Source organism: Urtica dioica, chromosome 12 (genome assembly GCF_054948205.1).
Source record: "Urtica dioica subsp. dioica isolate 48M chromosome 12, U.dioica_male_clone48M_v1_H2, whole genome shotgun sequence".
NCBI lineage: Eukaryota > Viridiplantae > Streptophyta > Magnoliopsida > Rosales > Urticaceae > Urtica > Urtica dioica.
This window is the reverse complement of record NC_142767.1, coordinates 18123958-18141259: the sequence shown is the minus strand read 5'-3', so window position 1 is coordinate 18141259 and position 17302 is coordinate 18123958. Positions and strand designations below refer to the sequence as shown.

General features: G+C 37.3%; 3 protein-coding genes across 4 annotated transcripts; 2 read left to right on the top strand and 1 right to left on the bottom strand.

Annotated features, from left to right (window-relative positions):
• The first annotated feature begins 1290 nt into the window (after positions 1-1290).
• LOC149379812 (Transcriptional coactivator/pterin dehydratase) lies at positions 1291-2960 on the top strand. Its single transcript, XM_089602401.1, has 3 exons — positions 1291-1684; positions 2350-2542; positions 2630-2960. Exons 1-3 carry the CDS (start codon positions 1331-1333, stop codon positions 2719-2721), a joined length of 639 nt encoding a protein of 212 aa, XP_089458527.1. The 5' UTR covers positions 1291-1330; the 3' UTR covers positions 2722-2960.
• Positions 2961-5343: 2383 nt separating this feature from the next.
• On the top strand, positions 5344-9928 carry TPR9 (Tetratricopeptide repeat (TPR)-like superfamily protein). 2 transcript variants are annotated; one of them, XM_089602378.1, is made up of 15 exons: positions 5344-5534; positions 5637-5774; positions 5841-5927; positions 6103-6174; positions 6413-6614; positions 6702-6820; positions 6952-7341; positions 7459-7593; positions 8079-8207; positions 8307-8462; positions 8538-8753; positions 8866-9017; positions 9101-9215; positions 9358-9438; positions 9575-9928. In XM_089602378.1, exons 1-15 carry the CDS (start codon positions 5406-5408, stop codon positions 9785-9787), a joined length of 2334 nt encoding a protein of 777 aa, XP_089458504.1. In that variant the 5' UTR covers positions 5344-5405; the 3' UTR covers positions 9788-9928. The 2 variants fall into 2 exon arrangements, with proteins under 2 accessions (XP_089458504.1, XP_089458505.1); XM_089602379.1 differs by lacking the exons at positions 5344-5534; positions 5637-5774 and having other exon boundaries at positions 5846-5932; positions 9575-9922.
• Positions 9929-10010: 82 nt separating this feature from the next.
• On the bottom strand, positions 10011-15016 carry LOC149379810 (uncharacterized). Its single transcript, XM_089602377.1, has 9 exons — positions 14856-15016; positions 14077-14190; positions 13761-13946; positions 13518-13629; positions 13388-13422; positions 13149-13301; positions 10649-13041; positions 10411-10497; positions 10011-10253 (listed from the first exon to the last, which is right to left on the bottom strand). Exons 2-9 carry the CDS (start codon positions 14145-14147, stop codon positions 10204-10206), a joined length of 3087 nt encoding a protein of 1028 aa, XP_089458503.1. The 5' UTR covers positions 14148-14190; positions 14856-15016; the 3' UTR covers positions 10011-10203.
• Between the last annotated feature and the right edge of the window lie 2286 nt (positions 15017-17302).

Genomic DNA, 17302 nt, shown 5'->3' with positions numbered 1-17302 from the left:
CAAAAAAAAAAATGAACGATATAACGTATGTTTGGAGGCCAGTCTTGATGTAGTGATTTTAAATTATTTTTAATGCAATAATATCAATTATTAGTAAAAATATATATATTAAACATAGATAGTCTGGCACATTCATTTTCCAGAATGTTCAGTCTTCAGTGCATAAAAACGAAGCATTAATTCAAATAAATAAGGATTCACTCCATACATCTTCTGTCTATGCAATTGGGCAGATAAATGAAGATTGAAGAGTAAGAGACAAAACACAAAATTATTCCACATTGATTTGAGCATTTATGTATTTAAGATTTTGAGCATAAAATTTCGTATTTTTTATAAAAAAAAATAAAAGAATAAAAAAGAACATAAAATTCCCTATTAATAACCATCCTGAAAAAAAAAAGTGCATTCTATAAATATAACAAAAAACAAACTTTTTTTTTTTTTTTTTTTAGTCCATATTTGTCAAACTTCAGAAATATAATCAAACGGACTGATAAGCCAAAAAAAGAAGTCTGATTTGCCCTTATCTATTAATTAATTCGTCACTTTCTCTCTTTTATTTTTTTCCTACACTTTTTTCATAAAAACTTCAAAAAAATCATATCTATCTCATATGAACTCGAAATTGAGTGATTTCAAATCCTACGGATTCGTAACGCCGAGATCTTCAAAAATAGATCCATTGTGTTTGATAAAAAAAATCATGTTTAATGTCATAGATGTAGAAAAATCACGTTACTACCTTAGACATGGAAATAACTGAAAATTTTCGGAAATCATCAGAAAATAAATGAAAACCTAAACATGATGCATTAAACATGATTTTTCATCAAACACAATGAGTCTATTTTTGAAGATCTCGATGCCACGAATCTGTAGGATTTGGAATCACTCAATTTCGAGTTCGTATGAGATAGATATTTTTGAAGTTTTGATGTAAAAAAAATGTTTGAAATAAAATAGGAGAGAGAAAGTGACGAATTAAAAAACAAGAGAGAGAAAGTGATGTATTTAGAAAAAAAAAAAACGTTATATTTATTTAAGGATAAATATGAAATTTTAACGCATTACCTCTAGTGTCACTTAATATAATTGGCTATTTTTCTAAGTTAAATTCCAAACTTTGAGTTTAAAGTGTCTTGGTTAGTTGCAAAATTAAAAAATAAAAAAAATAAATAAATAAAAAAGTCTCGTGTAATGGAGGCCCCACATACGATGACGTGGCACAAATCCTAGCCACTTGTCTACGCACATAAAACGATGATACATACAAGAAAGCCAAACGAAGCGATAGACGAACCCAAACACCCAAAAAAAAAAAAAAGCCATGGCAACTTCTCCACTCTCCTCATCTCTCCGCATCCTCAATCTCTCTCACTCCCACCACCGAAGACCTTCCGTGTCGCGACCCGTTTCGACTCGGACCCGACTCGCTCGCCGTAGAAGCTTCGCCGTCCGTGCAGATCAGAACGACATGCTTGGAGACTTCGGGGCTCGGGACCCTTTTCCGGCGGAAATTGAGAGCAGGTTCGGCGAGAAGGTTCTGGGAAACATGAACACAGAGCACAAGATTCTCATTCCAAACTTGGCCGCCTTGTCTCTCGCCACGCTTCAAGTACAGCCTCTCTCTCCTCTTCAGCCTCCCATGTCAGAAGATGATGCTAAGAAGATTCTCCGAAAGGTGATCTCTTTTTTTTTTATATATATACATTGTGTTCGACGAAATGACTCACTGGGTGTTGATATACTGTGAACATAATTAAATGATTGGTGGTGTTATGGGGTCCAAGTTTTTTTTTTTTATTTTTTTTATTTATTTTATGTGATAAGGTTCTTGTACAAAAATAGTCAATTTGAAAGTTTTGAAACTAATAGAAATTGCAAAATAGTAAGGTTTGTGTGAAATAGTTCAATTTCACAAAATTGTACAAAAATTGGCTATTTTGCTAATCGTATTTTTTTTTTCTAGGTGATTTATTTTTCCTTGCTTGAAAAAAAACTCACATTCTTAAGGAAATAAAAAAGTGAATTTGAATTTTAGGAGAGGTATTTTATTTTGGAGTATTGGATTTATTTTTGTTAGCGTGTGTGAGTAAGAAAATCCCGTTGATATAAGTTGAAAAAAGCTATAATAGTATACATGCATTTTGTTATTTGATATGGTGTGCTTAAGTTAGAGATGTTTATTTATTTCCTTTTGGGCTGTAGGGATTAGCTTACTCTAAGAGAAGGCCTAATAATTTCCAGTCGTAGTCACTGATAATTGTTAATTCAATTTATTGATCCTTTTCTGTTTGTTACCAATTAGAGCTTTAATATTGAACTCGCTAATGACTTTGTGCACAGGTTCTTGGTTGGAGACTGATAAATGAAGAAGGCGTATTGAAGCTGCAATGCGTGTGGAAACTGAGAGACAATCAATGTTGTGTTGATCTCGTTGATATGATAAACAAGGTTGTTGAATCTACAGGTCATTTGCCACAACTCCAAGTGGAAGAATCTAATCAAGTCAAAGCTACACTATGGACGTCTTCCATTGGTAAACAAACGTCTTTCTTCTTCTACTTTTTTTTTTTTTTTTTAAATAATTGGGTTGAAGCTGAAAAGGGTTTGGTTGTAATTGCAGGAGGATTGAGTATGAATGATTTTATTGTGGCAGCCAAAATAGACGAGATAAAAACATCAGATCTTGTCGCAAGAAAAAGAGCTTGGGCATAAATATATGTGTAGTTAAGATTATTTATTGATCCTTGTCAAATCAAGATAGATTTGTGTTGCTGCACATGTTTATAGAGGCTTTAGACATTCTTGGAATGTAAGTAATATTGAAGCAACGGATAGTAGCGCTTGTCTTTAGAAGTCAACAATTTTGAGATAGTAATTTTATACGTATAATTATGTGTAAAATGATCTCTGGACCATTTTTCAAACTTTATAGATATCGAGCAATTCTTGGATGTATTTTCGCACACCAGCCTTATTGCAGTTTTAGTACTACTCATATTTTATCAAAATTTCAACGTAGTCCGAACTATCTGGTATCACCTCTTGTAGCTTTTAAAATAATCAAGACCATGGCTTCAAGCAATCACGTAGGAATGGCGTTCACTAGCTTGTATAATGACAGCCATCAACAGTGGCGGAGCCAGGATTTCAATTAAGGGGGGCAAATTTGAGAAATATTTTTGAGGAGGGGCATTATTGAAAAAAAACTTATAAATTTGGGTCAAAAACATAATTATTAGTAAAATTTAGGGGTAAAATTATAAAAAAAGTATAAAAATTTGGGTTTAAAAAATAATTTTCAAAAATTGAGGGGGGGCACTGGCCCACCCTGGCCCCCACCTGGCTCCGCCTTTGGCCATCAATACCTTTTTGTATCTAGTTTTGATGTATCGATTGCAACATTTAATCTCGTTGGAGTTTTAGGTAAGCAGTGGTAATTTTAGGTATTTCTCTAGGAAAACATTATGTCGATCATAAATTTCTCAACGAATGAAACAAATTGGAGTTTGGAGAATAAGTATTTTACATTTGATATCTTCGTATCCGCGAATCCACAAATTTCTTTCTCACCTTATATCTTTCATAAACTGATCGATTAGGATATTACTTGATTTTTTCAATAGTAGAAAGAAATATATTGTTCCATTTCAATGTTTATTTCGTGAATTCGGGATCGGAGGCGAAGGAGTTGGCGATGCTGATGGCCCGACTCTACATCGGCAATCTTGGGATGATTTTGTTACGGAACACTTATCACGGTGAAAGATCTAGTACAATTGAATTCACAGCTTCGAAAACCTGGAAGTATTCAATCCCAGAGGTTTGGATACCGGAAGCCAAACTGGATTCGTTCACAACCGGAAGCAATTACTGGGATTTCGAGACACAGGGTGTCATTCCCAACATAGTTAGAATGGCAAAGGTCTCTTCCGTTTCCAATAGTACAACACAATGTGTGCTGTTTCAATCTCAATCCTCTCAGGGGAAGAAAAACAATTTTTATTTATGAAATTACTACTTAGAAGAAGGTTGTTCAACTATGTTGATAGAACTACTTGTTGAACAACTTATTGATTTTAGCAGGATTAATTAAATCGACAATCAAACAGAAAGCAATAAAGTACACATAAAATTGGTAACCATGTTCGGTGATAAAGCATCTACTCAGGAGGAATGATATGTTCGGTGGTGGAGAGCAATTCACTATAATAATCGAAGGTACAAGGACTCAAGTTTGCAGACTCCGTCTCAAACAACAGTCTCCTCCAATCTCCGATGAATTGCAATTTGAGCTTCCCTCAGCTCTGAGACTCCCTCTCACTTCCACACGACTTTTCCTATCGAAGATCGCACGATCCTCTCTCGAAGATCTTCTCAGCGTAACAACGCAAACACACGAACTCACAAACTCTGTACAGATAAAGCACAACTGTAGTAAGCTATCTTAAACCAATTGTCGATGTGGATCTCCGATAGAGAGACTGGTTTTAGGTTAATGTCCGTGTTTATAGACCTAAAAGTGCCAATCGACCTAATGAAATTCTAGGGGGATTTTATAGGCATCAATAACATAATCTCCGCAAATTAAATCAATCAAGAAACCAAATTTGACAGTATCTCCATAAAAATTAGAACTAAAATTATTCTTTTTTTAGCTTAGTTCGCGCAGACTGTGCCACGTGTCTTGTACAACACAGGTATTGAACAAGTAGTTGCGTCATCATCTTTAACAACTTAGAACACACAGTTTTGTCAAACTATGACCATGCCACAGAAGGAACCAACAATTTATTTGTCGAGGAATAGGAAACGGTCTACCGCTCGAAGCTGTGGTGACGAGTCCAGATCAGATAGCGAGCGAGCTAGCACAAAAAAATCCAATTCAACACTTTTAGAGGCATTGAATATTTGTATCTCTCTTGGGAAGTTATTGGAGACGTGAGAGGCCGGGACTTGATGGCTTTAAAGATTTTTATTTGGACAAATAAATTTTTTAGTTAATGTTTGAATTGAATTTTTATTCAGTATTGACTATTTGAAGTCACTGTTCAAAAAAGTGACATCAATTATAACTTTATATTTTATGTTTTACAAAGATTTAACGTCGTTTTATCATAGAATGAAATTGATTTTGGACGCGGGAGTAATTCCGATGAATTCAGATGAAATTCATCGGAATTCATCGAAAATTACAGGTTAAATTAGCTAAAAAAAACATTTTTATTCGAACTTTGATCAAAAGTATAATTTTGTATAATTTTCAAATAAAAGCCGAATATTGATATTCTTTCAATTTGGATGTCTAAAAAAAATGAAATAACGACCGAAGTTCTAACAGTCACACTCACAACTGAGAAGAGAAGCTGAGAAGAGAAGAAGTCGGCGGGGGAAAAGCAATGGAGAAACTCAAAGCCTCGATTCCAAACAGCCTCAAGCGAACGATTTCCGACGCCACCGTCGATCAACTTCCTCTCTCATCTTCTTCTCTCATCGACTATCTTCTTTGCTTTCCTCCATTTCGCCAGGTACATTTTTCTTCAGTGTATCTTCGTCACTTTCTTAGTGTATGTATCTGTGTATCTCTGTTTCAATTAGGTCACTTTTTTCTCTGGTATTGAAAATCCTAGATGGTTGAGGACTTGGTGGCGAGGTCTGAGGGAGGTCTGTGCGAGAAGAGCGTGGACGAGGCTTTTCGGTTCAAGGCCAACGCTAACCGCCTCTTCTCTGCCGGAGACTATTCCCGCGCTTTGTCTTTCTATTCACAGGTTTGTTCTCATTTCTCTGATTTCAGAATGAAAAAATAATGAAGTAATTATCTGTTGTGACCACAGGCATTGAGAGTTGCTCCCATGGATGCTGATGAGTGGGGAAGAAATCTGGTGGCAACTTTGTATGTGAATCGTGCTTTTACTTTCCATGTAAGGTCTCTCTCTCTCTCTCTCTCTCTCTCTCTCTCTCTCTATATATATATATATATATATATATATAAGTAGATTTGTGTACTGTAGTTAATTGTGCTTTAAATCATTGTATTGTTCTCTGTGCCATTATTATCTGAGTGAAAATAATTAGCTTATGTCTGTTAATTTTCAGAAAATGAGTCTTCTGTCCGAGTGTGTACGCGACTGCAATCGTGCGATTCAAATTTCGCCAAGTTACGCAAAGGTGTGAATTCCTGTTTCGAGTAGGCATTTTATGATATTATTTTTTTGTTTGTTTCTTCTGTGTAAAAAGGAAGATATGTGGAAGGCAATTTGTGCTTTACTTATAGCTGAATTTGAATATTACAGATGAGCAGGAGAATTTGGGGACTTTGTTAGAGACCCATAGGAATCACAAATGAACTCGTTTTTGTTATTTTATGTTTGAGGTCTGGTTGATATTCATCCCTGAATGTGTGCAGGCATGGTACAGAAGAGGTATTGCAAATGCTTCTTTGAAAAATTACAGTGAAGCAATTAACGACTTGAATTTGGCCAAGACAGTGGAACTGTCAACGAAAGGAAAGGCCCAAATAGAAAAGGAGCTCAATACTGTTTTAGGTCAAGCTAGTGGAACATTAACTCCTCCGATAGAACAAACTGTGAAGAACTCGGATACTTTGGGTAAGAAATGTTTTTTTGTTTCTGTTTTGTATTGATGTATCCAAATTTCTACGCTGTAGTGAGATTACATCGATACTAACTTGGCAGACGAGCAACCCCTAAGGAAGCTACAATGTGTCAACACTCCAGATAAAGCGAAGGGTATGGCTTCAACGAGCAACATTCTTCCAGCCTCATTAGTTCATACGGAAGAACCTTTTGCAGCTGTACGACCAGGAAAATTGATCATCAACAAAATGATATCTAGACAACAGTTTTCAAAACCAAGTTTTATTTTATGATATATCAGTCGAATGGCGGGGATATTTATGATTACCCTGTTTTCTATATCCTGTAGATAATTTTGAAGAGCTATCGGGATACTCACTGTCATTACTGCTTCAATGAACTACCTGTTGATAAAGTCCCTTGTACATCATGCTCAATACCGTTTTATTGCTCCGTGAAGTGTCAACTACGAGCAAAAGGGACACTATTTGGTTACCCCAAGAATCACTTCATGAAAGAAAAGCTACCCGGCGTTCTTGAGAAATATGCTTCGGATATAATTTCAGGTGCTGATTCAGAAACAGTCACAGAGTATGTGCCTGAGCATAAGCACGAGTGTCAAAGTGGCTCGTGGCCGTTGGTATTGCCATCAGAGATAGTTTTGGCGGGTCGAATAGTAGTGAAGTCGTTGATGGGTAGAACAGTTTCCCATGAGAATGCTAATTTCTCTGAAATTTTGGTACTTTTTTTTACTTGTCTGATTTATCCCCACCATTAACAGATTTTACTCGATCCATTGTGAAGTGTTTAATGAACAGGTTTGAATTCCTGATCTTGATTTCTGTCATTTATGCAGGAGCTCGCTCACCATTACCCGCAAATGTCCTCCGAAACCAAATTGGAACTACATATATATTCTATTGTTTTGTTATGCTGTCTTGAGCGTTCCGGTAGACTTGAAATTCAGATAAATGGATTCCTTGCATCACAGGTATCTCTCTCGCCCCCTCTCGTTGCTGTTTGAAAATGGCAGTTCCTTTCTTCCGCTATGCAGAAAAAGGAAGCTAATTGCTTGTCATTGGTTTCTGAACTATTATTATTGTCGAGTGTTCTAGAATATTACATTAGATAATTAGATATCAGTTTTTTTACTTATCGTGTGGTTAGGTCTTCGTGTATTCATCTATTTATTTCATTCTAGGTGAGTCGTTGTTTATATCTTAAATTTACATATCCTAATATTATGTTGAGTAGGTTAGACTTGTATTTTATTTCATATTCTGAGGATTAATTAGAAGTAACCATGACGGCTCAATAATTTTTACCTTCAATTATGATTTAAATGTTGCTGCTGCAGTTCTGGGAAGTTGACAATTTTCACCGTCGTACCTATCATTTTTTTTTCCTTATGGCATGTAATATGATCTAAGCACTATCATTGCAAATCTTCCAAGACTTTTTGTCTCCATGTTGTAGGTTATCATTCTTGTATCTCAAATTCGAGTGAACTCTATGTCGATTGTTCGTATCAAATCCACGGACGTAGGGCTTGTACACGAGCATGCAAAATCTTCATTGAGAGCAATGACTAGTAATGTGGAACAGGTCAGTATAAATGTCTCTCGTCAGAATGATAATTTTACAGTATTTACCTAATTTAGATCTCGTAAAGTATGCTTGATAACAGGGTTTTTGCTTTCATAGGTCAAAGTAGGTCAAGCAATTTACAAGACTGGCAGTTTATTCAACCATTCTTGCAGGCCAAACATCCATGCGTATTTCTTGTCACGCACACTATTCATACGAACGACAGAATTTGTAGAAGCTGAGTGTCCTCTGGAGCTTTCCTATGGTCCACAGGTATCAATTGGACCACTCTTAAGCTTCATAACTAAAATTATTCGGAATATGATTAGGGTTTTTTTTTTAAAACAGGTTGGAGAGTGGGACTGTAATGACCGCACCAAGTCTCTAGAAGATGAGTACTCCTTCCTTTGTCGGTGCGACGGCTGTTCGAAAGCAAATTTGTCTGATCTTGTTCTAAAGGCTTTTCATTGTGTGAAACCGGATTGTCTTGGCGTGGTATTAGACTGCACTGTTCTGGACCATGAAAAGAAAAAAATTAAGCACTTCACCGACCGACTCAGTAAGGTACACAATCCGATATTTCTGACTACAAATTTTTCAGACACCTCCGCGTACAAGACACACTCCACCATATGCAACTTTCATTCTTATTTTTAACTTTGTACTTCATGTTAAGATCGAGAGCTCGGAAAACGATGTCATCAACAAAGTTGCAGCAAATGCGTCTTTGTCTGATATGAATCCGGGGTATTGTCTGAAATGTGGCTCTTACCGCGATCTGGAATCTTCAATCGCATCAGTAGATAAATCTTGGAAAGGTGTCAGAAGGTATGTAACAAAACCGGTGCTTTCTATCTTGTTACATACTCCATGTTCAGTCTGGGTACTAAATGTCTTATACCTCATGACAGATTAGAAAATGCTATAGTTTCCGAAGATATATCCAGTTCCAACCTTTCGGATGCCTTGAGATCCCTTAACACACTAAAATCGACTCTACATCCGTATAACCGGAGAATCGCAGTGGTAAAAAGTTTCAACCATTAAAACACTCTCTCCTTTTTTTTTTCTTCTGAGAATCCTTGGATTCCCATATCGATTCAACTCAATTAGCCACATAGATTAGTGTGTTTAATCGACGGCTGTGGGTGATTTGATCTTTTTTTAGGTGGAAGACACCATTGCTCAGGCCTATAGTTTGGCTGGAGACTTACAATCAGCAAGGGACCACTGCAAAGCATCCATGGAGGTAAGTTGACTTTTATAGATAACTCCCAACGTGGTGGGACCTTGACTAATAAATTGCGTCATGATTATTATTATTACCAATTATTTCAGTTCCTTTTGAGTTTCCAAAATTTTATTTTCAATTCAATTTTGATTAGATCTTGGAAAAGCTCTACACAAGCAATCACATCGCCATCGGGCACGAGCTCGTGAAGCTGGCATCAATTCAGCTCCCTTTGGCAGATCCAAATGCCGTCGACGCAATCAATCGGCTTGATAAAATATTTTCGTGTTACTACGGATCGCACGCCGATACTGTATTGCCTCTTCTCAAACTACTTAGGAAACAAGTTATGAATGGTGATTGTTAAGTCTGATGTTCTGACATCATCAAGACGCTCATGTAAAAAAGACCCAGTTTGTATTTTGGTGCAAATGATACCCCTAACCTTATTATTCTACTAAACCATACCAAGATTATGTTTTGAATCCATTTTGACAACAAAATACCATAATAAAAAAAAAGTATCGGTTAGTTGACTAAACAATTTTAACTAGACGGTTCTCGAGATAACTACGCATGGCATAGTGGGATTCTAGAACCAGGGCAAATTGAATGTACAACCCAGTATATAAATAATAAAAAATTCAAATAATAACAGAACTAAATTCCAAAGGGCCTTCTTTTCGCCAAACCTTGCTCTGTGCTTTAATATTGAACAAAGGCGAAATCGCACTGTTAGCTTTGAATTCGATATTCATGGCTAGAAACCAAGGAAAATTTCTATCATTTTGCGCTGCCCCTGAATGCTGAAAGGGAGAAGAATGATCTTGTTCCTGAAAGACAAGAAAAATTTAAATGTATGAAGTACGATTCTTGTAAGGAAGCACAAATGAAAAATTTAGATAAAATGTCGATTTATGCATGTTACGAGCATGGTAGAGTGATCAAACTCGTCCATGAAATTTAATTTAAAGCGTTAAAGAAACCCACCTTTGGCCGTGGGTACTGCAGCTAAGTCGCTCTCTTGCAACTTTTGCAAGTTGCTCCGAGCATTGAATTTTCCGATGCCTGATTGAGCTGCAACACAATGCCAATGCCATATCTTTAGCTTCTCCAATAGCAAAAACTATAATGAAATGGTTTTTCTAAATTCTTCCATAAAGTATCTGTACAAATTTGTTGTGTATTTCATATTTGCAACAGAGAAACTAATGGAGTGAAAACTGACCAGAGTAAAGTTCGCGAGCCTCGTGGTTCTTCGAACTCAGAGCACCCTTTTTCATGAACCCATCGGAATCATCTTCGCCTTCGGAAAAGACCGACGGGCTCGAAAATCCGCTGTTGTTCGCGTCCCCTTTGCTCTTGCGAGCAAACTTCAAGAGCCTCTTCAAGCCTTTCGGAGCGTCTTTCTGGTACAGTATTGCGGGAGGGTTTTCGGCGTTACCCCATTCGACGATATCGGGTTCGTTGGTCTCTTCCAGAAGCATCTGGGACAGAGAATGGCGGACCCGTGGGCTCGCTGAACCCGCCGCAGAAGAGGCTTGCTGAGGTGGCAAGGCCTCTATTTCAACCCAGGCCGACGGTGAAATGATGGATTCTTCCTCGGCTTGAATTTCCGTCGACAACTCTTCGATACTTTTCTTCATGAAGTCACCGTTGTCCTCAGTAGGAACTGAATCAGAGTTCTCTGTGCCACTAGATTCCTGATGGCTATTTATTTGGGGGTCTTCTGAATCCAGAGCAGCAATCGGGTTTGAATCCAGTTCCCTGTGATTCTCAATCACTGTTTCTTCTTCAGTAACACTAGGAACCACATCGTCTTCTCGCGATTCAGCGAGATTTTCGCTGCCTTTCTGAGGTTCTTCTGGTTGAGAAGGATTCTTTTTATTGACGGTTGGGTTAACACTAGGGTTTGCCCTAGAACCCTTACGAAGAAAAGGTTTCGGTTCCACGGGCACTACGGCGCTCTTTCTTGCTACCTTGCTGTACAAACCGGTCTTCGTGGGGACCACGACGTCGGAACATTCCTCGGTTACCACTTTTTTCACTTTTGTAGTGGTACCATTCTTTTTCGGTGCACTTTTCACAGTCTTTGAATTCTTACCACTCTCAACCAGAGGCTCTTTTACGCTTCTCTGCAGCGGCTGAGGCTTTTCCGCTTTGGGGCCGATTCGAGGGAGGGAAGTCGTTTGCTGAGCTTTCCTCCGCGTTGGAGTAGTGCTGGCAGAGGTATTAGCAGTGGGTGTTTTCGCCGGAGATATTGCTCGGGCCGGCGGAGTCGATGGCCACGACTTTCGTGTCGGAGGCAGCGCCGATGTTCGAGGCAAAGCCTTCTTCGGAAGAGATGCTTTAGGCGCTTCCTTGATGGGTTTCGCCGGTTGAGGCGAACTGTTTTTCAATGGCTTTTGGGACTTACGGACAGCGGGTTTTTTCTCAACTCCCTTTGCGTTTTTGGAAGTCATTTCGGCTTTCCTCTCGTCGAGAATCTGCTGCATCGCTTTGAACTGAGCCTCTTTCTCTGCCTTCTTCTTAGTGTTTTCTCCGCGAAGCTTCTCGTCCCTCTTCTCCTTGTAGTGGTCGTAAAATCCGCCTCTCTGCCCCGACGGGAGAGACTGCTTTCTGCTCGGTTGAGTTTTCGTATACTTGGCAGGCTTTGACTCCATCATTTGAATCAGCATCTGATTCAACTCTGCTTCCTTCAGCCGATTCCACTCGGTTGTGGCCGCTGACTTCTTAGTATCATCCTCTTCCTTGCCTACATTTGTATCTTCTTCGATATCGATCGGGTCAGAATCACTCTTTTCATATCTCTCCGAGTTGACATGGTCCTCGTGGGTTTCTTCAGTCTCCTGACTTGTGGGTACGGTTTGCAACATCGATTTATCTTCACCTGAATACTGCGGACTCTCGTAGATCTCTGGGTCACAGGTAGCGTCGGCGATATCGCCTTCGTGTTCCCGTTCGCTCTGGCCAGAAGTTTCGCCCATACCCGAGCTCCATCTTCTCAATACTGATTTACTTGCAGTGGCTGAGATACTCGACATTGACTTCCGCAATTGAGGATTTTCTTCCGTGTGATCCTTTTGCTTGCTCTCGAAAAGATTGATCGCATCTTGAACTGACATCCTCCGAACGTGAGTCTCGGTTCTTTTGATTGGCTGTTGAGCTTCTTCTTCTTCGCTGCTATTTCCAGTGCCATCTTTGTACGGGAAGCTTTTATCCCTCGCTGGAATATAGCCTATGCTCTTAATGGTCAGCGCAGCTGCCCGGCGGGACCCACCTCTTCCTATTTGTACTCTCCGCATAGGAGACGCCGACCTTCTTGGTGAAGCGGATCTTATAAGAGTTCGGCTTCTTTCTGCGGAAGCTCTCTCATCGTCACTCGGCCCAGAAGACTCGTCGCTTTCAGATGCATTCTGACGCTCAACCTGAGCAGCTTTTGCAGGCGAAACACCATATTTTACGTGTGTATCGGAAGGCGTCGGTTTTAATGTTTGAACATCTCCTCCGAGCTTGGTTACATCGTTTCTTGAATTGCCGGTGACAGAATGCTTTGTGATTTTTTCGCCATCGCTGCCTTTTCTCTCCTCGTTCAGTTGCGAAAGCTTGTGTAAACAATCCCTGGAACATCCCATGATCTTTAATAAGAACATATAGATGACCAACAACTGAGACCAAAATACATTAGTATTCGTGAAACGTTTTGGTCAGCGAGCAGTTCGACGTACCTTAATTCAACTCCTCCAAAATGTTCAGAAAAGTTAGCCAAATTGGCGATATCTTTCGATGAGCAAATGGCTGAAGCAGCCTTGCAAAACGCAGAGGTTAATTCTGCTCTTAATGCCATCAGCCTCAAGTCCATAGCTCTCAACAACTCATTCCTGGTTATTCGTAAACGTCCATTAACTTTAGCGATAATACAGAAAAAGAAAAAATCGTTCACCGCAAAGAGTTTGACGTGACATACTTTGAAGCGTCCGACGATGCTTTCTCTACTTTGGGCTGTCGCAAAGCAGCAAACATATTAGTAATCCGTTGGTCAAATAAACCTTTATTGAAGAAAGTAGCGTTTCTTTAAAGAGGAGGCGATCCCACACCTGCCCGTACAGAGAAAGATGAAACTTTCTAGCTTCCTCCAATTGCAACATCTCATCTTTGATCGAACTAGTGGTATGTACCACATCGGAAGATCGAACAATCTGTAAGAATCTGCCAACCGTAAAAGAAACCACTATTAGGGAATTGGAAAAATACGCAAGCAATGTAAAAAGATGAAGAAAAAAAAAGGGAAGCCCATAATGAATTCATTGAGAACTAAGGTACGAGCAATCAAGAGGTACCTGCTTAAAGTAGACTTTGTAAACCATGCCACCGCGTTCGAATTTCCCGGTGGTGAGAGTTTGCATGTGGCATTGCATCCTTTAGAACACAGCTCTTTTACCACCGGTAAATGCGGTGAGAGTAACTCAAGAACCCCATCTTCCAAACTTTCGATATCTCCCTCATTGCAAATGCTCACCTCATACCTAGAGCATGCAAATCACAACATCATTTTAGAGTATATCATTGACTCAAAACAAAAAAAACAAGAGAATGTTCATATAAACTGATGTCATTACAAGGTATCTATTATTATCGTTAGACAAAGAATATAACCTGTTCTGAGATGGAAAAATCTGGATTTCGGCGTAACGAAGAGGTACGTGGCCATCCACTCGACCCGCCATTTTCAAATTTTAACCCACTTGCTGCTTAAGTAGGAAAATTTTCCTAAACAAGTGAAAAAAAATCAATATAAAAATAGCTTAATTTAATATATTTAAAATAAATGCTAGTTCCGATTTAGCAACTGAGCGGTTCAGAAATGTTAGAATAGTACACTAAAACTAATTAGGAAATAAATTTAAATGGAAATTAAAAATTAAAAATATATCCCTCAAAAGCACCAGATTAGTCCGAGTCTTCTTCCGGTTACTCTTTATCACCAAGCATATATGCTCTCACCATTCAACAAGCCAAGAATATGTTGCTAAAAAAAGATACAATAAAGTAATCGAACTGTAATAATCTCAATGCAAATCGAATCAAGGAAAGCAATATTTAGATTCCACATCAAGCAAAAAGAAAATGCATTCTCAATCAGATCTAAATGATAAACAAACCAAAACCCCATCGAAAATTTGAACTTAAATAGGAATTCGTCGCCGCGCTAACCAGGCGTTGAAAAACTAAATATATAAATAAATCATCTCAAAAAGGTCAAATGCTAATCTAAACAAACCGACATTGTACTACATCAAGCTCGTACAACTAAAATCCAAATCCCAAAGACAAAACCAAAAAAAAAAAAGAGATGATATAATCGAAGTGAAATCCTATTAGTTTCAGAGAAAACAATAGATGCAATCATTTTGTTTTACTTCGTTCTTCTTTACCTCCGGGCGAGTCAATGCAGCGAGAGTGAATCAGTGAGTGAGTGAATCGGGAGATGAAACTCAGAGTCGATATGGAAATGAAAATGAGAGAAAGAGAGAGAGAAAATAAAACAAAAGTCTTATCAGTGGCAACAACTACTCTGCTTAGCTATAAGGCATTTATCTCTCTCTCTCTCCTTCGTCTCTAGTCTACTCTACTGAGTTTATTTAAAAAATAAAAATAAAAAATAAAAAGTAAAAAATAATAAAAATGGAAAATATTAAATCACATGAGGAAAATAGAAAAATGATCAATTAAAATATCAATTGACCATTAATAATAATGTGAAAATAGTGGATTAAAAAGAAATAAAATAGAATATACCAATATAAAGGCAATAATAAGAAAGAACTATTGATACTCTTCAGAAAAAAAAAAATACTAATAAATACAAATTGTTTTTTTCTGTTGGGTTAAGTAAAGAAAAGATAAAATCATTTACTCAAAAGCCCAGACACGTAGTCCATTGCGTCTGTGTTGTTGTGTGTGTTCGACTTCGCTATAAATTCAACACCAAAGTTGTATGTCATCGTCCTGCGTGAAACTCACGCGCTCTGTTATTACATTGTTTCCTTCCTCATCATCTCTTCTCTTGTCGGTTTTCTTTTTTTCTTTTTCTTTTTTGATCAAAGGTTTTCTTTATTTTCTTCTTCTTTTTTCTTTGTTTTGCTTTTTCTTAATTTAATTCTATAATTTTGTTTTGATTGATTCCATTTTCGAAAGCAACTGGCGCTTCATGGCTCTCCCTCTTCACACTAAAACCACATGGTCGTGTCGTGATGCTCAAAGGGACAAATTTTAAGAATATAAAATATATTTTTTTTGAGCTTTTGTTGATTTCACGGGATTTTTCTTTTCTGTCAATAAATTTAGCACTAATCATTTGAAATTCAAAGGACATGTGTTCTCATTTTTGCTTTCAAGATCTAAAAATATGCCTAATGGCACACACCCTTTTGCTACGACCCCTTTTTTTTTTTTTTAATCTTTAATGTTTTCTTAAGTGATCTGATTGACAAAATAAAATAAATAAATATAAAAGGTGGAAATAAAAAACATATCTAAATCCATGAATGCTAATAAAATCGTTTATTTGGATCGGCAAATAGCTTTAACAACTTCTATAATTGCGATTGTCAGAATGCAAAACTCTAATACAGCCCCAATAAATTGAATCCTAGAAGGCAAGCCAAAAAGTAGATTTTCTTATACACAAGACCTCAATAAGTATCTAATCAATAGAGACCACTAGAATTTCATCTCTGCAAATTCGTCAACGAATTAGATGTACGTAACGTGTATGCGAAAAATAAAAGTTGGAAGGCATAAAATATCATATTATCGTGTATGGTATGGGCACCATAGAATGAAAATAACGCCCTTGCTTTGCTTCCTATTTTCTTTTTCATTTTTTATATTTTACTTCAGGCTATGAATTTTTTTTTCTCAAGACTATGATGGTCTGTCTAGGCTATTTATATTAAAATTGTAAGCAAACAATGTACAACTTTTGTGGCCAAGGAAGAGACTGTATATATTGACGAAGGAAAATGGAAGTTGCCGAATCTTAAAGCTTTAACTTTACTCATGGCTTCTTTGCTTTGAGGTAAATAACACACTTCAAGCCATGAAAAATTGCAATACATTATTAAATAGGAAAAATCATCATAAATCTTACAAAACCCGAAATCTCAAACAGAAAAGCTTGAGAATGGAAGTTTGGTTTTTGGGTTGGCTATGCCAACTAGCGAGAAAATTAAAGTACATAATATTACTTTGTGGGAATTGTATGAAGCATTTTAAAACTAATGACAGGAACAAGGCCTTTCTCAAAAAAAAATAATAATAATAACATGAAATGTCTATAAGAATAATCGTTAAAATAGTTTTTTCAAATTGTAAATAGTTTCAAATTTTTTATAAAAAAAAAATTTGTTTGCTATTTGTTTACAAATCATTTATAATTAAAATCCCAAATCACTAATTAATTCTGCACCAAACAAGCTGAATATTATTTAGAACGTTTAATTCAGCCACCATCTTAGAAATATTACACTTTAAAAATAGTATTAGTTTTCCTAATTACTTTGATAAATGGATTTAGGCAGAAAAAAAAAATCGGGATTCCAACGATGAGATTAAATTCGCATTGCTTAGGTAAGGAAATAAAATGAAATTATGTCGTTTAACAGCAAAGAAAAGGGATATTATCACATGGTTTTTCCAGCGCATGTCATAAGGCAAGTCAGTGGCCAAAAAGGGCTCACTGATATGACCTATTAAAGCCCTGAGCTCCATGTTTTATTTTTCACTCTTTAGTTTTTCACCAACACTTCAACCTAACACCACTTACATAAGGGAAAAAATTAACAATAATGTCAAGACTCAAGACCATGTTCTTTGGCAG